An 18,123-nucleotide genomic window follows, 5' to 3' on the forward strand; every position below is an offset into this window, starting at 1 on the left:
GAAATAAACAACTAGGCATTATTTGAAAGAATTTACTGTTGCTTAGGGATGATTTGTCTGTTCTGCTGGGGAAAAGTCTTAACTGTTTGTCAGTGGTATCCCCAGCTGCAGGAAGTCCAAATTTTTTATTTTTTTTTTTCTAGCTGGCATATCTCTAAATGGTGAAGACTGTGTAGATCCCAGAACTTTATCTGGACATCAAGGCCATTTCCATATGAATGTATTCACTTGTAGTAAATGGATGTTATGCCTGCTTTTCTTAATCACACAATGAATGAATGGTATTGTGGAGTCAAAATATGGAAACAGAAAGGGAGGAATTTTTATATTTGTTGTGATTAGTTTGAAAAAAGCAAAGTGGTAAAACAGACATTTTATGGTCAATTGGCTCAATAAACTACAACCAGAATCTAATAAATTTGATATTTGAAAACAAGTCAAAGTAAATAAGGGCTACTTGGAAGAGATAACATGAGATTACCACAATATGCTTGTAAAACCCCTTCATCACAGTTTTATGATCTATAAGCTGCACGGTTCTGTAGCTTAATGCCAGATATCTTAAGGGAAACCAGTGTGGAGAAGGACATGTCACTCTTTGAGTGTAAAGGATCTATCAACAAATCTTAGCTCCCTTATATTCTCCATAGCAACAGCAGCATTAGCAGTCAATGTGTAGATATTCAGCCATCCTAACTGAGATTTCTCTGTTATCTGTTCTTACAGCTAGAGATCAGAAAGTTCATGGATTCCATTTCCACCTTTTTTCTTAGACCTTGTGGAACATGCATTAATGCAAGTGAATCCATTATCACATTAAGATGTAGAATCATAGAATCACAAGGTTGGAAAGGACCTACGAGATCATCTAGTCCAAACTAGCTAGCTAGTCCTATGAGCTGATCACAGTCTCTGGCATTCTGTGTGGTTCATGAACTGGGAACACACAGGGGCCAGCAAAGCATTGCCAGATTTTAAAATTTAGCTGAAAAAGCATTTTCTAACACAACACTACATATACCCTTTTGGTAAGGACACTGCATTCAGTAGAATGGCAATGGCCACAATGGAAAGGCCTCTCTCCCAGTCCTCCAGGCTCATCTGTGGGGCATAAGCAAAAGATTTGAACTGGTGACAAATTCCTGTTTAGAGAAAAGGTCTTTCTGTGTCCATGAAGAATATGAAAAATGTTGAGGGAGTCCTGTGTGCTGCTGCTAAACTACAGTTGCACCCTTTCTATTAGCAGCATGGCAGAATTGTAGCAGTGCTGTTTTCTTTCAGTGGAAATACGATAATGCACTCATACTATTGCAGAAGCTTCAAACTATTTCCTCAAAGTGATGCACAAAAATCAGTGATTAATGTGGAAATTGAATAAAGCTGTCAAAAGGATTGTGAAGTATTATCAGCAGAAGTGCAGAGAGCCCTGGTCTGATACGGTTACAACAATAAAGCCATAGCCTCCATGATTAAGTCACGTGAATATGTTACATCTGCTGAATGTTTTACCTGCCTCCAGTGTCCCCAGACATGGATTACTTAAGGAAGATTTTTGAATGAATTTATTCAAATGTACAAATCAAGACTCAAAAAAACACTTCCCATCGTCACAGATGAGAATGAGACAGTGAGTCTTTCTTACAAATTCTGATCTATGCATCCTTTAGTATTTACACCATTGTCAGTAAGAGTAGTTAAAAATCACAGAATCATAGAATGGATTTGGTTGTAAGGGACCTTAAGGTTGTCTAGATCCAATCCCCTGCTATAGGCAGGGACATTTCCCACTAGACCAGGCTGCTCAAAACCCCATCCAGACTGGCCTTGAATGTGTCCAGGAAGGGGACATTCACAACCCTCACAATAAAGAATTTCTTCCTAATATCTAGTTTAAATATGCCCTCCTCCAGCTTAAAATCAAGGAAGTCCACCAGACCTCAGTTTCCCCTCTACAGCTGGGGCTGTCAGAGAGACTGTCGTATGAAAACTTTTCACACATATGCTGTACTGCTTGGAGGAGACATCCAGAACTGAAGCTTCTTGTAAATTGATCCTGGGAGGTGGAGAAGGGCTGAGGGAAACCTAGAATTTCAGCTTCTATTATACATATATCTTTTTCTTGCTTTTGTGACTTTGTATTTGTCTCCTCACCTTGCTTGGTTGTATCTGTTATGGAAGTGTTGTGCAATGCTTTTCCTTCTTTCTACCCTCTCCTCTTTATGATAACGATTAAACAGAAAAGCAAGTCACAAGTGTATCTGTCAAGGCTAACCATGCGGCTTGATCTCTCCTTTGGCCTGTGTAGCTGAATCGAGGACTACCTGCTGAGATTCAATCATCAAAAGTTGCGGGATCCTCAGACATACCTCACGTCAGGCTCTGCAGTAGCAGCATGTAGTGGCAGCCTCCCGTTTTTATCAGGTATATTTTGCTTAGCACCATTTCTGAGCAAGCTGACACAGCCTTCCAACCAGCCCTAAAAAAGAAATTATAGTATGTCAAAGAGGAAAGTAAATTATATCAGGCCAGATCTTTGCTTGGTGGTTCTGGCCTTGGCATGTCACTAGCTGTTTCAGCCAGCTGAGGAAATGGTCTTTGGTTTCCCCAACACGGGTCTCAGCACTGGGAATGGTTTCCCTCTGGAGACTGTCTCAAACTAATTCATCCATTAAAATGAAGTTTTATTTACACCGCATTCTTATTTTTTTCTGCATTTGTTGCAAGTACTGAATGTGTAAACAGTCATTAAAAACCTGCTAGTTCCTGTAACCCTAACAAATGCTACACATATTCCTGTGAGTTAATTTAAGTATACCAGGTTAAACCAAGTGCATGAGCACTTTTAATCAAATTTCCTTTATGATATTTTAGCTGGGTTGCCAAGTCAATACTAAAAAGCCTTAGAGTGTAGTATTATAAGCATTGTTACAGAAGTTTGAATGAGGGACAGTGTTTGACTGAAAACAGCACCAAAACAGATGGGATAAATCAGTTCTTGGACTAAAACCTTGTATTGATCACCACAACTAAACAACAAATAAACAGTCTGGTTGTGATTGCATAAGTCTTTCAGCATATGTTCAGTCCCAGGGAAAATGAGTGTGTGTTTAAGTATTTTCTTCAGACCTTTGCAAGCAATCAATAAAGACCATTCCCTCCTGTATTAACTATGTAGGATCAGCATTACCAGTGTTTATAGAGAAAAAGAATGGTGGAATCAGAACATCTCTGTTGTGGTTCCTGGTGGAAGTCTGACACTACCAAATTCTGCATGGGATTGTGAACACAGAGCTCTGCTGAATTCAGTTCTCTGGACAGACATCACAGCCAAATGCTCTCAAGACCTCTCATTACATCCATCACAGAAACAGAAATGGAAACTTTGAAGCCTGGGTGGCTTAAATCTTTTCCAGTCATTTCTTTTCCTTCCCAAAGAATATTTTTCCCCTGTGGGAAAAGAGGGAGGAAAAAAAGGAGCGTGATACTAATTACAGGATTTTTTTTTTTTTTAAAGTATTTGGCAGAGGAAATGTTTGTGCTTAAGTAAGTGGGACATGCTCCTTGCACTGAATGAAATGGTCTGTTTTGCTACTTTCTACACATATTTTCTGGCTGAATGTCTAATAGCTGAGGAGAAGCATTGTTTTCATACTGAAAGGAAGAAACTAGATGCAAGGGATGTGATTTAATTAAGATGCCACTATATCATCTTCCAGAGTGGAGCAGAAGACCAAGGAGAAGAGGACAATAATTGTGTGCTTCAGGTGGAGAGCACCAGAGCACGTTGTCTCTCTTCCCCAACTTCTTCTTGGGATGTCTCCCTCTACAGTTGCTTGCAAGTGTGTTAATTGGAGGGACTGGATCACTTAAGATTTGCGCTGACACCTGCAGCACCTTGCATCTGGCCATCGCAGGTCCAGCTCTTTAGCGAAGGGAAAAGCAATTCCCAGGTGTGCAGGTAAACATGCCAGCTGACCAACCAGACTTGGGACTGAAGTATTCTCCCTGCTGAACTGTAAAAATCTGATACTTGAAGGAAGAGGGGAGAAGTTAATCAGCCTATTAAAAACAAGAGGCTACTTTGAGCTCTTTTCCACTGCACAGGAAACCACTGTTTTTTCTGAAACCATGCAGAGGACCCTGGACGTAGTGAGGTTCCCACACACCACACCCTGATTTTGCAACCCAAAAGATGAAGGACACTCTGAAAGGAGTTCTGATCCTTTTATGGGAATCCCACAGAGCTCCCAGCTTTGTATTATGGAAAAGTTTACATTTTCACTGCTATCTAGAACCAAATCATATAATCCCCAATGTTGGAAAATACCTCTAATATCATCCAGTCCAATTGTCCACACATCACCAGTATTTCCCATTAAAATATTTTGTCCTTTTTTTTTTCCCCCTTTTCTTTCAATAATACAAATAGGAATCTTATTTGCTCTACCCATTTCCTTCTCCACCCCCCAGTCCTGGTACCAGATAAGTTGCCAGAGATAAACTGGTACGTCCACATGCATCTTGTGTGTTAATATTGGCTCCCATCTTCAGTAAAAGCTTCACTGTGTCGACCTGGCGCCCTGACACGGCGTGCATCAGAGGTGTGCAACCTGGGGAAGAAAGTCAAGTCACAGAACCACAGAGTTGCAGGGGTTGGCTGTTCTTTTATGATTTTTGTTTAGTCAAAGCCATAAGATAGAGGAATTTCATTATTTCCTGAGGTTAGCACTGGCAAACTAACAAGCCCTTTCTCTCACTGGTGTCCAACAGCTGTACTCAGCTTCTTGCAGGCAGGCGGTAACTCGGCAGATTACCACTGATTACAAAAAAGAGCATAGCAAAAACACTGCCTCATTAACTCTGCGTCTGGAGAGAATATCCATTTTCTACTCTCAGAATTCCTGTATGAACTATTGGCATCGGACACTGAAAGCTGATATTCTTCAAAGTGAATAGTCACCAGGTCATGCTCGGCTAATTTTCTCAGACCCAGCTGCATTCTGTGTTCCTGTGTTCAGAAAATCAAATCCTGTCTCGTGCAAAGTCGTGTGTGTTTGTGATGTTTTTTTTGTTTGTTTGTTTGTTTGTTTGTTTGTTTTTTTAACAAATTATTTTAATGACTGTATTTGCCCTAGGACAATTTTCTCTTGGTAAGAATTTATGTTATATTTAGCGAACCACTTCTGTGCAGGAAAAAGACTGAAATCCACCTTCAGACTTAATATGCAGATTTTCTTAATGCTCAGTATTATGATATTACTTAATTGCTTTCCCTTCCTTCCATTCTTTTTACTGCTGAATAACAGCAAAGACTTTCCTGCAGAATCTGAGAGAGCAATTTAAAATTACTAAGCTGGGAATAAATCTGGATGTTAGAAAACATAATATGCAACCAGGCACAAGTGAAGAATAATTATCCTTTCTTAATTCAATGAGACTGCTGAGCAAATATACACTACTCAAGATAAGGTTATGCCGTATCTGCAGAACACAGACATATGTTTTGTCTTGCAAGACTGATCTTAGTTGCATTTGTATGTACAAAGCAGAAAACAGCTGAAAAGCTGAAGTGCTCCCCTTTCCTGATCAGTCTTCCTCCACTAATTGCCCTTCATACTGGCAAGGATTGGAATATACAGGGTTCATCTCAGCCCTTTGAAGGAAATTGCAATAAATTTTTTTTGAATAAACAAAGACTTCCTTGAGAGAAGCTTCCATAGATCCGCAGCTTTAAATCACATGGGAAATGCATATAAAAATCAGCCCCAGGAGAGTGCTCTGTAGGAACACTGCAGAGTGAACCAAGCAAAAAGGAAAAGGAGTGCAGTCTCAGATAAATCTGGTTATTTAGATCATCACACATTGTATGGTTTACCCATGGGCAAAGAACCACAAGGCAAAATATTTCATTTTTTTGGTGAGTGTCTGTGCACATGCTATTAAAATGCAAATTACTGGAACCCTCTGCTCTAAGGATGCGTGGAATGTGTAACATTTGGCTTTGATAAAAACTACAATGACACAAATTTCTCAGCGTCTTCTAAAAGGAGATAAAATAGCTTCTTGTTAATGTTCTGATTACATAGAAACAGCTCATTTATATGCAATCATGCAAACACAGAATAAAAGAGTATCTTGATTATACATTTCTAGGGGATGTTCCAAAGAATAACACAAGTTTCTCATGTCCTGCTACTAAATATAATTTTCTGAGCACAAAAATCAGGACTTAAAATGGAAAATTTGATGGCAATCCAAAGCAGGGATTCCCCCGAGAAAAAACTCAGCCTAGTTTACCCTCACTGTCACGGCACTCCAGGATGGAGGGATCTTCTCGAATGACTGCAGTCAGTGTGTTCACATCACCATTAGCTGCTGCCTGGTAAACCACAGTCAAGTCAGTCTCTTCTGCAGCATCACCTAGAGGGAGGAGTGTGCCCTTGAGTAAGCCGAGAGCAAGTACAGATGATTAACAGTGAAAATAGTAACACATCTCACTGGAATGGAATGACTGTATAACTTGAGATGGAACAAACTGTATCCAGAGAGCATTGTGGCTTTTGTTAGTCATCTGAAACCTTTTCATCATTTTCTTCTTCCTAAAACTGTTGGATGTAAATGTTGAAATGGCATAGCAAAACTTCTTTAAAGCTTTCACTTCTCATAAGAAATCAAAAGAACATTAACGTAACACAACTGGAGAAAAGTGTGGTGCAGTAAGAACTGAACTGGCTCATTGTGTGCTTGACTGCACTTCCATGAGAGAGTCTGGTATCGAAATACAGGTGTTCTCAGCTCCTGTGCTGTCCTTGCACAGCTCAGAAGATGGAGGATTTCTCCCTCTCCCTGAGGTGTCTGGGGAATGCAGCTCTGGCTTCTGTTAACAGTGCCTGTGCAAAGGAAATTAGCTCTTCCTGGAACTCAGGACTAAGGCGTATTTCTTGTATAGTGCAGAGTACATTTCTCTTTGCTCTGAAACTTTACTTGCATGGATAGAGGGAAATGAAATAATATAAAACTCTGTTAGAATTCATCCCCATTAACCATGCATTAATTGTTTTACACTGACCTGGTCACATATTCTAGTTATTATAATAACTGGCTATGAACTTCAAACACAGAAATGTTCATTTTCAGTTTTGGTTTGAAACATTTTCCTCTGTTTCCCAATACTGATGTTGGACTCTGATTTCACAGGCTGGCACTGTCAGGCTGGGAGGCATTTCTCAGCCAGTCCCTGGAGCTCAGTCAGCCCTGAGCTCATCCCTCTGAGTGCTGTTTCCAATGAGAGCCACAGTTCTGCCACAGAACCAGTCAAGGTCTGGCTAAAGACAGTGCTCACTGACTTCAAATGCATTTTTCATAGAAAGTATCAATAATCATCAATGAGACTGCCATCAGTGGGTTGGAAGGGCACAGTTCTGCACATTTTCTACTACTGTTGGGCAGCTACGGCTAATTAAAAAAGCCCCAAGCCCCATATTCTGAATGATATCTCATAGACAAAGTGCTATAAAACTATCTTACTCATTGGCTTCTGAGATTTCAGGACAAACATAAAACAAAAAGGAAAGCTGCTTGAAATTACACAGGCTGTGCCAAAAGGACACATATCCTGTTTAAAATGAGGAGAGATGCAAAGACACATGCAGTCCCCCAATGCCCTCAGTGAATCTGTGCTTATGTGGCATTTTGTCAGTCCCCTACACTTACATAAAAGTACAGCAACCTGCATGAGAGAAGAATGAAATGGCAGAAGGGCACAGTTCCATGACAGAGTATGTATTTATATATATGCATGAAAATGCCATTGGCATTTCAAGAGAATGTGAACTGGTATTAAAAGAAAGGGTTTCTTTTTGCAGATGTGTCAGTCATGTGTCAATATGTATTTAAGCATCTATCCAAATATATTGCTCACAATCATGAAGATAGCTGTTGTCAGGTGGGTTTTCAGAGAAGGCAGGGAAATCCCTAACCTGGCTGTGAGGCAGACAAAGGGAGAGGTCTGGGGAAAGCCCGACTGCTTGAAATCAGTTTCAGAGGCACAGAAAATGAAACACATCCTGCACTTAGATGGTTAATTTATGGAGAAATTATGCTTCTGCCTGTTGCAGAGTCTTTCCTAGGCACTCAGCAGTCCATGATGCAATGAAAATCAGTGACACAAGTCCTAATTTTTCTTGTTAGAGTAAATTAGTAACATGTTTATATATAAATATATGTTTTTATTAGGCATTTTATGATTTAGAAACATTTATTGGAAGTCAAAATGATTAGCTGCCAACTTTTGTTAGTACTTTCTTGGTTGGGATTGGGATTCTGTATATGCTTTTCAGCTCTGTGGGTCATGTGAGTATGACCAGTGTAGAGCAGGATGCTTCCTTCGTTACCTTGTAGAGATCCCTGAGTTTGAAACTGCACTATTTTTATGATCTTTCATCTAGTGACATTTTACACAAGTGATTATTTTATATGGCCCTTTCAATGGAAGTGCAGACTTCACAAGCCTTAGTCCTGGATTCCAAGCAACCTTTCCTCTTTACAGGTTAATACAAGAGATTTTTGTTTCCAGAGGAGTGAATGAGGTGACTTGTCGTGGTGGCAAACTCTTGTTTGTAACTTCCTTCCAGGCTGCACATCCTGTGCTCCACATGCCTACACTTTTTTTTTGGCTTCAGGTGGGTTTTCAGCCTCTTAAATCCAGCAGTCAAATGAGTTGATTTTTTTTTTTTCTTTTTTTTTTTTTTTTTTTTGTGTGTGTGTGTTCAAATCTGATGTTACAATAAAATACTCTGGTGTGTATTGCTGGTCAGCTCATCTCACTTTTAGCTTTGAGAAGAGGAATTTCTGATCACTGTTGACTCAATGTGAGTGAGCTGTACCATTCACCATGGCCACGGGCCAGAACTATAGAGCAGAACTGTTGCCCTGCTGCTGCACCTCTGTGTTAGCAGAAGTAAAGCTGGTTCCTAAATAACAGCACAGAGTTGACTGAAGGAAAGACAGGTTAAGGACTTTTCCTTATGCTTCTGTTTTCTACAAGTATGAATTTGTGAGCTGTTCAGGAAATCAAAACAAAACAAAACAAAAGAGTAGGTGTTTTAAAGAGATTTTAAAAAGAGTGGAGAAAAGGTCTCCTTAACCAGTGTTAATATTAGCACATTGATATGAATTGTATTGATTTTCTTATATATATCTTTTTGAGTGGTAAAATATCCTTAAGGTTGATTTTAAAATATTTGCCACCCCACTCATATGTGGAAAGAGAATCTGCACTAACTCCACACTGGGCTTTGTGCAGTCACCCACAGGCGGCCTTCTCTCCCTAGGACACAATCATCACCCTTTCCTGTAAAACTTGGCTGCCATGGAAATGCAATCGGCCTTTACCCTGGGGAAGGTTGAATTGTCAGATCTCTGACAAACAAGCTGAAGGCATGGATACACACCTGAATGTGGGACAGATTCCCTCTCCCCTTTTTGATTCAAATGCCTTCTCCCCTGTGTCTTTGCTTTCCTCTGAGCAATTGTCCTCCCATAGGGTGAGAGGGTGCAAAGCTGAATGAATGATGAGCATTTGAATAACTGTGCCCCACACCTGCTCTAGCAGAGCATGAACTCCAGTCCTGCTAGGGGATAGCGGCATGAAGTCATGTTCATGGGGAAGTTTTGCCCTTCCCCATTGGGAGACCTGGCTGTCAGAGCAGTGAGGTGCATGAGACATGGTGTTCCCCTTCTGGCACGGGACACTGGGCCAGCAGGAGCTAGAGAGAACTGTGTGGTTCATCTGGCATAATAATGGGCAGACACTAATTTCAGTTCTGGAGCACGACTAAGGATGGGGAGAGGGGCTCTCTAACACAACCTATGTGGCTCTCATGGGGAGAGAAGAGGAAATGGTTATATGGTCACTGATATGGCAGTGACTAGGGAATGTCATGAGCTCCAGGGTGTCACTCCCCTGGCTGCACCAGGCTGCAAGTGACGGAGTCTCCTGTTCTATCCTTCTTTAGCTTAACCATCCCAGGAGTGAGGGGGGCTAGCCTCCATCTGCAGACATGTTAGCTATACTACTTCTGTGGTTTTGCTGCCTTGTAAATGCCAAGGAGCGCTTCTGCTGCCTTATATACATGATATTGTGGAAAATATTGCGCCATTGGTGAAAACAATCTTCAGGAAGGCAGGAAGTCCATCTTACAGCCTGTGTGTGAAGCAAGCTGTGGGAAAAACTGCTGTGAAGCTTTCTTTCATAGCTAAAATTTGCAGAAAGAATCACAGCTAAAAGCCAACCTACTTGAAATAAGCTGCAATATTTTAAAAGCCTATCGTTTGTCCCAAGTACAATAAAAGTCTTTTGGTCTGAAATGAAGTACATAAAGAAACATACAGAAAATCACAGGATTCACAGCAATGAAAGTATACTCACTATGCAATTAACACTCCTCTGACTTTCGTGTGAAGAAATTATGCTTTACTCAATTTGTGATGTTGGCTGAACTGTTATTTTACGAAGTTGCTATTAGGTGTACATAAGTGCCTGCTTTCTACTGCACTGGATTTGTGAGATCCTAATAGTTTTACTGCGGGTTAGCTGACTCTACATAGTCTTGACAATGATAGATTTAGACCCTGGTAAAATTAATGGGCTTTTAGAGCTGAAAGCTGGATGACAGAAAAACTTATGCTCACCAGGAAGAAGAAACATTTATACATAAAAATGTCTGCCCTCTTTCAATAAGCAGACATGCTGTATTCCTGCCCCACACCCCCTAACCAAGTGCCATATATGGTTTCCCACTGCTTATCAGCAGATGCAGACAGTTCTGTGATTTCAGCAAGAAGGTGCTGCTTGCTTTCACCAAAACACAACTAATCCCTGACAGTGACTGGTGTGACACTGCAGTCTCACTTTGCTGCAATTTACAGTTACAAATGAAGGTCTGCATGCACTGAGCATCTTCTTATCCCCGTTCTCTGATATCTCAAATAATACAGCCACTCTGGCTGTACTGGGGTAATCTGTGTCAGCAACAGTGGGCCCCTCCTGGGCTTGGCACATGGGTGGAGGAGTGCGAATGTTGGAAACCACAACTCACTCTATAATATTAAAGGTTTATTGATTGTTCAACAAAATAATAACACCTGTGTGTAGCTGGATATGAATGTGGCCACCCAGACCATTGTCTGATTCTTTTGTTTAATTGTTAAACATCTCAAGCCAGGCACAGCATACACCTGAATGGCACTGAGCAGTACTGAGAGGAGAGGGAAGGCTTGGTTTCTGGAAGTCTCACACTGCTACTACTATTGCTGTTCATAAATAATATAAGCTAGAAAAGAGGGATATCAAAGGAATTGTTGCAGAGACAGTGTGATTTTCCTTCTTCACCTATTGGAGGAATTTTCTGATGACTGGGATTTAGATGGGGTTGTAGGGGAAGATTTATCAGACTGATGGATGTTGATCACTGTGATTAATACCTGCTCTGCATTCTGTCATTCTTAGAAATTGCTCCAGTGAATAACATGCTACTACTCCTTGCAAAAAGCTCTCCCTTAAATAAAATCGGCAATCTGTCAAGGCACGCAATGCCATTTAGCTAGTTCCACCATGCCCCTGCACGCTTTAAACAGAGCTTTCTTTGTGGGTGGGTTCGCAGCAGGCAGGAGGACGGGCACGGGGCAGCTCCGTGAGCTCCGTGGCTGCGGGGCGGAGGGACGGAGCGTTCGGGCGCCGTTTGCTGGGAAGGTGCTGCACGCGCAGCGGGACTTGGGGCTGGGAGATGGTGCTGTACGGGAATAGCGATGGGATCAGAGTGGAAAATGTCCCAGCGAGAGGACAGCAGGAAAGCAGGAGTCAGGAAGGTCCTGGCAGCTATTGCCTCCCCGCTCTCTCAGTTTTATCCAGATAAGGTGGTTTAGGTTTCTGCACTTGCTGTCCGCTCCCCAGACGTCTGCTCCTTCACCAGCCCTGCTCACACTCCATGCTGTCTGCTGGCCCCACATCCACTAGCTCCCCGTCCACCAGCCCCGCAGCGCCAGGAGCTCACAGTGTCCCCGTGCGCTCCCCGTGCTCTAAGCAGCACACAGCTCCGCAGCGGCTGCAGGGGAGCTCCAGAATGCCGACTGGAGCTGCTGGAGCTCGGTCAGTCCCACACCCCTGTACTTTTGGAGGAAATGTTTCGGATGTCATTTGAACACGACCCAGGAGAACCTGTCCACTTTTCTGTGGTGCACAGCCCCTCAGCACCCTCGGTGTGGGGCCAGCGCGGCCACATTGGCTGGGGCACTTTGTGAGAGTATGCTGGAATCAGTGGCTGCTGCAAAACAAATCATTTTGCAAGCTGATCTCAAGAGAAATTTATTGCAACAGAGATAAGCAGTGACTGCTTTCTGCTTTGAGAATGTAAAAGGAACGACTGCTATATTCTTGATAGTGGATTAAACAGCAAGAAAGAAAAGCTTGTCTAGGCAAATAAATACATGACATTCATTCATTTAACTTAAAAACAGACAGCAAAGAGGCAGTAGTATTTCCATAGCAACCTTGTCATGTAGGAAATCTTCACTTTGTGGTGTTTAAGGACATTTTAAATTCATAATTATGGCAGTACTTACCTATATGGCTAACATTCACTGAAGTAAAGTCAATCACTCATCACCACAGTCCTAGTCCTTTCAGTGTATACAAACCAGCAAATTTAAGAAAACAAGCTTTTCTTATTCTTTTTCTCCATTTTAAATTACTTCGTTTGCTAACGTTTCAGCGTCTTTATAAATATGCATGTTCACAAAAGCACAAATATACCACATAAGCAATAAATATATGAGTTTGTTTATTGATGTTGACTGTAGCAACAACCAAATGCTGTAGCTTATCTGTTGAAGTATTTTGTTTTTATAGATAACTACAGCAATAGGCTGAAAAATCTCTGAGATTGAGAGAAGAAATTGCCTTATGTGTAAGCAAAATCAATCTCCACGAGACCTGATATTTTCCAAAAAATCTTGCCATTCAATCTGTCAGGGAATCTTAGTACATCTGCATGGGAGCACCAGAGGTTTAGAAATCAGGAGCAGTGACTTACCTTTGTGCTGGTCAAATACAGATGAGGAACTGAAATCCATTGTGGTCTATCTCAATATTTACAACTGGACCAGGCAAACACCATCTCCAGGGTTTTCAATCCCATATATTACAGTAAACAATGGTAGTGTTGCCAACATTCTTGTCAGAGCATTAAACTTCCTTTTTGGCTGCAGGTTGTTGTTAAGGCAAGGATGTTATCATCAGCCTGATAGAAATAGTATTTTCTGTTTGCTGTGGACGCCCTTAAAATGACATCCCTGGAAGCTTAGCTTTTACAGAACACCTTCAGCAAGTGAATTTGCCTGCAAGCATCACCGGGAGATGCTGCAGCTCGCCCAGCCTCAGCAGCAGAGTGCTGCCTGTAGACAAACAAGCCTCAGAGCGTGAATGGGATTGTGCTGGCACACGGAGCATGTGCAGAGCTGTGGTGCCGTGCGGGTGCAGCCATCCTCGCTGTACCGGCATGTGCTGTGCCCACCTGGCCCTGCTGGTGTGGTGCTGCAGTCACCATGCCTGGGGTGCTTATCTGCATCATCCTTTCAGAGATTACCTGCTTGCTGACTTAACTGCAGTGTGCAGAATGTAAATAAGGAAGCTATTGCTATACCTAATTAATATGAAAGGTGTAATGAAAGAACGGTTCTCAAGAACTGAAAGCACATTAGTGTGGCTTAAGCAGGTAGTGATGCTCCAATAGAGCAGTTCAACAAATGCAGCAGTTCACTGAGCATGTTCCAAACCCTCTGCATCTACCAAACTGACAGCAGACTCATGTCTAAAAGCTGCCTTTTTGACTGGGCCTGTGCCTCCCTTAGTTGGGAACTCAGACCGTTTGCTATATAAGGGAGGTTCCCCTGGAGAACTTCATTCTAGGATGTTGCCATTGCAGAAACAGTAGTAAGTAGCAATGTGGTGTAGTGCGGATGGTTGGCACCTGGCACAGGTCGTGGCCCTGCTGCCCCCTGGCTCGTGCGCAACCCCTGTGGGGCTGCTCAGACAGGTGAAGGGCCTGCAGCTGGAAGTGTGGTTGGGCATCTCCAGCTGCAGGTTATCACTGTGCCCAGTGATTTTCAGAAGGTACCATGAGTGGCCCCTGCCATTCATGTGTGGCAGAGGCCCTCTATTATCATAGAATCGTAGAATGGCTTGGACAAAAAGAGACCTCAGAGATCATCAGGATCCAAACTCTATGCCATGAGGAGCGTGATCCTGGCGTTCCTGTGCCAGGTGGGGCCGGACAGGGACACCCAGGTGCAGTGCATAGAGCACGCCCTGGGACCCATCACCGCACCGCTCATCGATGGTGAGGATGCAGATGAGGATTGTAAAAAGTTTGTAAATGTTCGTTCGTTGTGTTGGTTGTAGAAAGTTTGTGAATGTTTGGGAAGGTGGATGTTGCTGCGCAGTCGCAGAAGCACGAGAGCCCGGCCACTCGGAAGAAATGACTATAAAAGCAAGTGGCCAGATGGTGGGGGGCTGTTGGCTCCCCGGCCCGGCCAGTGCTGTGGTGCTTGTGATAGGTTACTCAAATTAAATAAATTATGTATGATTTGGAAGCGGATTTGGTCTAATTCATGACAAGGAGAAGCCCCGGCAAGTTGGCTGGAGCTTCTCCTCCCCTGTGGCCGTGCCCTGGGTGCAGCTTGGGGCTCTGTGACCCATCTGGAGGCACAGCACCAAGTCCTGACACTGCAAGGGGACTGCAGGCTCCCACAGCACCAGGAACAGGCCGTCAGCTCCTTCTGCAGGCTGGCACATTGAGGTGCTGCAAGGCAAGTCCTTTGGTCACCTTGGCCTGTGATCCAGGAGTCATCCCAGCCTGGTCTGTGGGGATGGGGATGGGGAAGGCAGCATGAAGCAGGGATGACCAAGGCTGCAGAATAGCGTCCGTTGCCCTCCCAGCACAGGCAGCCACCAAAAGAGCTCCCTTGCACTGGCCACACCGTGCATATGGAAAGAAATAGGGTTCTTGCACTGCTGATGCAGCTTCTGGTCAATCCAACTTATCTGACCGTAGCTTCTGTTCTCTTAGGCAGCCTGGAAGGCCAAGCATATCCTGGGCTGAATTAGAAAAGGGGTGGCCAGCAGGGGAAGGGAAGTGATTGTCTCCCTCCTGTGAGGCCCCCATCTGCATCACTGCATCAATAGACAAGGGAAGAGTCACCAATGCCTATCTGTCTTGACTTCTGTAAGGACATGGAGATTTTGGAAAGGGTCCAGAGGAGGGCCACGAAGATGATCAGGGGGCTGGAGCACCTCCCCTATGAGGACAGGCTGAGGGAGTTGGGCTTGTTCATCCTGGAGAAGAGAAGGCTGTGGGGTGACCTCATTGCAGCCTTTCAATACTGAAGGGAACTTACTCCCAGGAGGGGAGTAAACTCTTCGAAAGGGCTGACAATAGCAGTACATGGGGAAATGGTTTTAAGTTAAATGAGGGAAGATTTAGGTTGGATGTTAGGGGGAAGTTCTTCACTAGGAGAGTGGTTAGGCCCTGGAACAGGCTGCCCAGGGAAGTTGTGGATGCCCCGTCCTTGGAGTGTTTCAAGACCAGGTTGAATGGGGCCCTGGGCAACCTGATCTAGTAAATGTGTATGTTTGGTGGCCCTGCTAGGCAGCGGTGTTGGAACTACATGATCCTTGAGGTTCCTTCCAACCCAGGTCATTCTGTGATTCTGTGATTCTGTAAGGCGTTTGGCACAGTAATTCACAACATCCTTCTCTCCACATTGGGAAGATATAAATTTGATTGGTGAACTTTTCTATGAATGAAGAATTGGATGTAGGATTGGGTCCAGAGACAGCTGGTCAGTGGCTCAATGTCTGGATGGAGTTTGGTGATGATTGGTGTCCGCTCTACAAAACTGACAGAACAACACCGTTTTTATCAGGACACACTGTGTAAGATTTACTTTTTCTTTTATTATTTATTTTTTAATTTTTTTCCTTTGCCAAAGAAAAGTGGGAGTGTCATCAGCTTTTCCATAGCACAGGATCAGCTTAAGTCAAGGTAATCCTGATACGCTTCAGAGTCAGACACTGTCACAGCAGCTAAAGTCATCATGAGTCCCAAAGTGAGATACACCAAAATAAAGAGAAACCTGGACACCTGAGAAATCCAAAACATGGCTGATCCTTTTATTTGTCTTTTTCCTTTTTTCCCCTCTCTTCATTTACTATTCCTCTGCCTTTTTCTATTTCTTTTTTTTTTCTATTTCTTCTCTTTCTCTTCTCTACTTCTTTTCCTCTTTTCTTTTCTCTTCTTTTCTCTTCTTTTCTCTTCTTTCTTTTCTCTTCTTTGCTTCTTTCTCTTCTTTTCTTTCTTCTTCTTTTCTCTTTTCTCTTTCTTTCTTTTTCTTTCTTTTCTTTTTCTTTCTTCTTTTCTTTTCTTTTCTTTTCTTTTCTTTTTCTTTCTTTTCTTTTTTTTTCTTTTCTTTTTTTTTTTTTTCTTCTTCTTTTCTTCCTTTCTTTTCTTTTCTTCTTCTTTTCTTTTTCTTTTCTTTCTTTTCTTTTCTTTTCTTTCTTTCCTTTCCTTTTTCCTTTATCCTTTCTTTCTTCTCTTCTCTTCGTCTTCTCTCTCTTCTTTCTCTTCACTACTCTCTCTTCTCTCTCTTCTCTCCTTTTCTCTTCTTTCTCTTCTCTTCTCTCTCTCACTTCTCTCTCGTTCTCTCATTTCTCCTCTGAATTTTTCTCTACTTTTCTTTCTTCTCTAATTTTCCCTACTTTTCTTCTCTTTTCCTTTTTCTTTCTTTTTCTTTTCTTTCTCTTTCTTTTCCCTTTTTTCTTCTTTTCTCTTTTTTTTTTCTTTTCTTTTCTTTTCTTTTCTTTTCTTTTCTTTTCTTTTCTTTTCTTTTCTTTTCTTTTCTTTCCTTTATCCTCTATATCCTCCCCTCCTTTCCCCTCCTTTCCCCTCCTTTCCCCTCCCCTCCCATCCCCTGCCCTCCTCACCCCTCCCCTTTTTTTCCTTCTTTTTCTTTTTCTTCCCCCTTTTCATCTTTTTCTAATTCTTCTCCAATTCTTCTTCTCTATCTTCATTTTTTCTTCTTCTGTCTTGCTTTTTTCTCTATTTTCATTTTCGTTGCAACTTTCTTAAAACTTTTCACATTCTTCATTATTTCTTGCTTTTCATCTTTCTTTTCTTTTTTTTCTATTCCTCTTCCTTTTCCTCTCCCATTTCCCCCCCTATTTTCTTTTGCTTTTGGTTCTTCTTACCCTATTTGTTTTTCTTTTCCTTCCCCCTTTTCTGTTCTCCTTTCTCTTTTTCTTCCCTATTTAATTTTCATTTTCTCTTTCCTTCCCTCTTTTTTCTTGCTCTTTTTTTTCTTCCCCTTTATGTTTCCCTTTCCCTTTCTTTCCCTTTCTCTTTTTCTTTTTTTTTCGTTTCTTTTTTCTTCTTTTCTCTTTTTTCTCTTTTCTCTTTTCTCTTTAATCTTCTTCTCTCTTCTTCTCTCTTCTTCTCTCTTACATACACTATATCACATATACCTTCCCTTCCCTCCCTTCCCTTCCCTTCCCTTCCCTTCCTTCTTCCCTCCTCCCATATATATACATATTCACACATATCCCTATACCATATCACCTAAAAATCCTTCCTTCCCTTCCCTTCCACTTCCCCTCGCTTTCCTTTCCTTTTATACCTAATTTTTAATATAATCACATAAACTATCCCTCCCCTCCTACTCCCACCACCCTCCCTCCCCCTTCCCTCACCTCCTGTTCCTCATTAACACACAACCCAATACCATAATTACCCCTCCCCTCTTTTTCTTTTTCTTCCCCCTTTTCATATTTTTCTAATTCTTCTCCAATTCTTCTTCTCTATCTTCATTTTTTCTTCTTCTTCTAGTCATTGCTAATATATATTATAATACTATTTTCATTTTCGTTGCAACTTTCTTAAAACTTTTCACATTCTTCATTATTCTTGACCTTTCAATACATAATATACTATATTCATATATATTATTATATACTATATCCTCTATCCTTTTCCACATACATATAATACCCCCCTTCTTTCCTTTTGCTTTTGC

General features: G+C 42.0%; 1 protein-coding gene across 6 annotated transcripts in view; it reads right to left on the reverse strand.

Annotated features, from left to right (window-relative positions):
* ANKRD55 (ankyrin repeat domain 55) overlaps positions 1-13,715 on the reverse strand; it is a 75,015-nt gene extending 61,300 nt beyond the window's left edge. For 2 of the 6 annotated variants that reach the window (XM_032441303.1, XM_032441302.1), the window contains exons 1-4: positions 13,092-13,715; positions 6,298-6,420; positions 4,480-4,610; positions 2,367-2,476 (exon numbers count right to left, since the gene is read on the reverse strand). In XM_032441303.1, the coding sequence (XP_032297194.1) occupies positions 2,367-2,476; positions 4,480-4,610; positions 6,298-6,420; positions 13,092-13,131 (404 nt within the window). In that variant the 5' untranslated portion in view covers positions 13,132-13,715. Of the gene's footprint in view, positions 1-2,366; positions 2,477-4,447; positions 4,611-6,297; positions 6,421-13,091 lie in introns of those variants that run through there. The other 4 variants (XM_032441304.1, XM_032441305.1, XM_032441301.1 and 1 more) reach the window with 4 other exon arrangements.
* Positions 13,716-18,123: the final 4,408 nt, after the last annotated feature.

Source organism: Coturnix japonica, chromosome Z (assembly GCF_001577835.2).
Source record: "Coturnix japonica isolate 7356 chromosome Z, Coturnix japonica 2.1, whole genome shotgun sequence".
In the NCBI taxonomy this organism is placed as follows: Eukaryota; Metazoa; Chordata; class Aves; order Galliformes; family Phasianidae; genus Coturnix; species Coturnix japonica.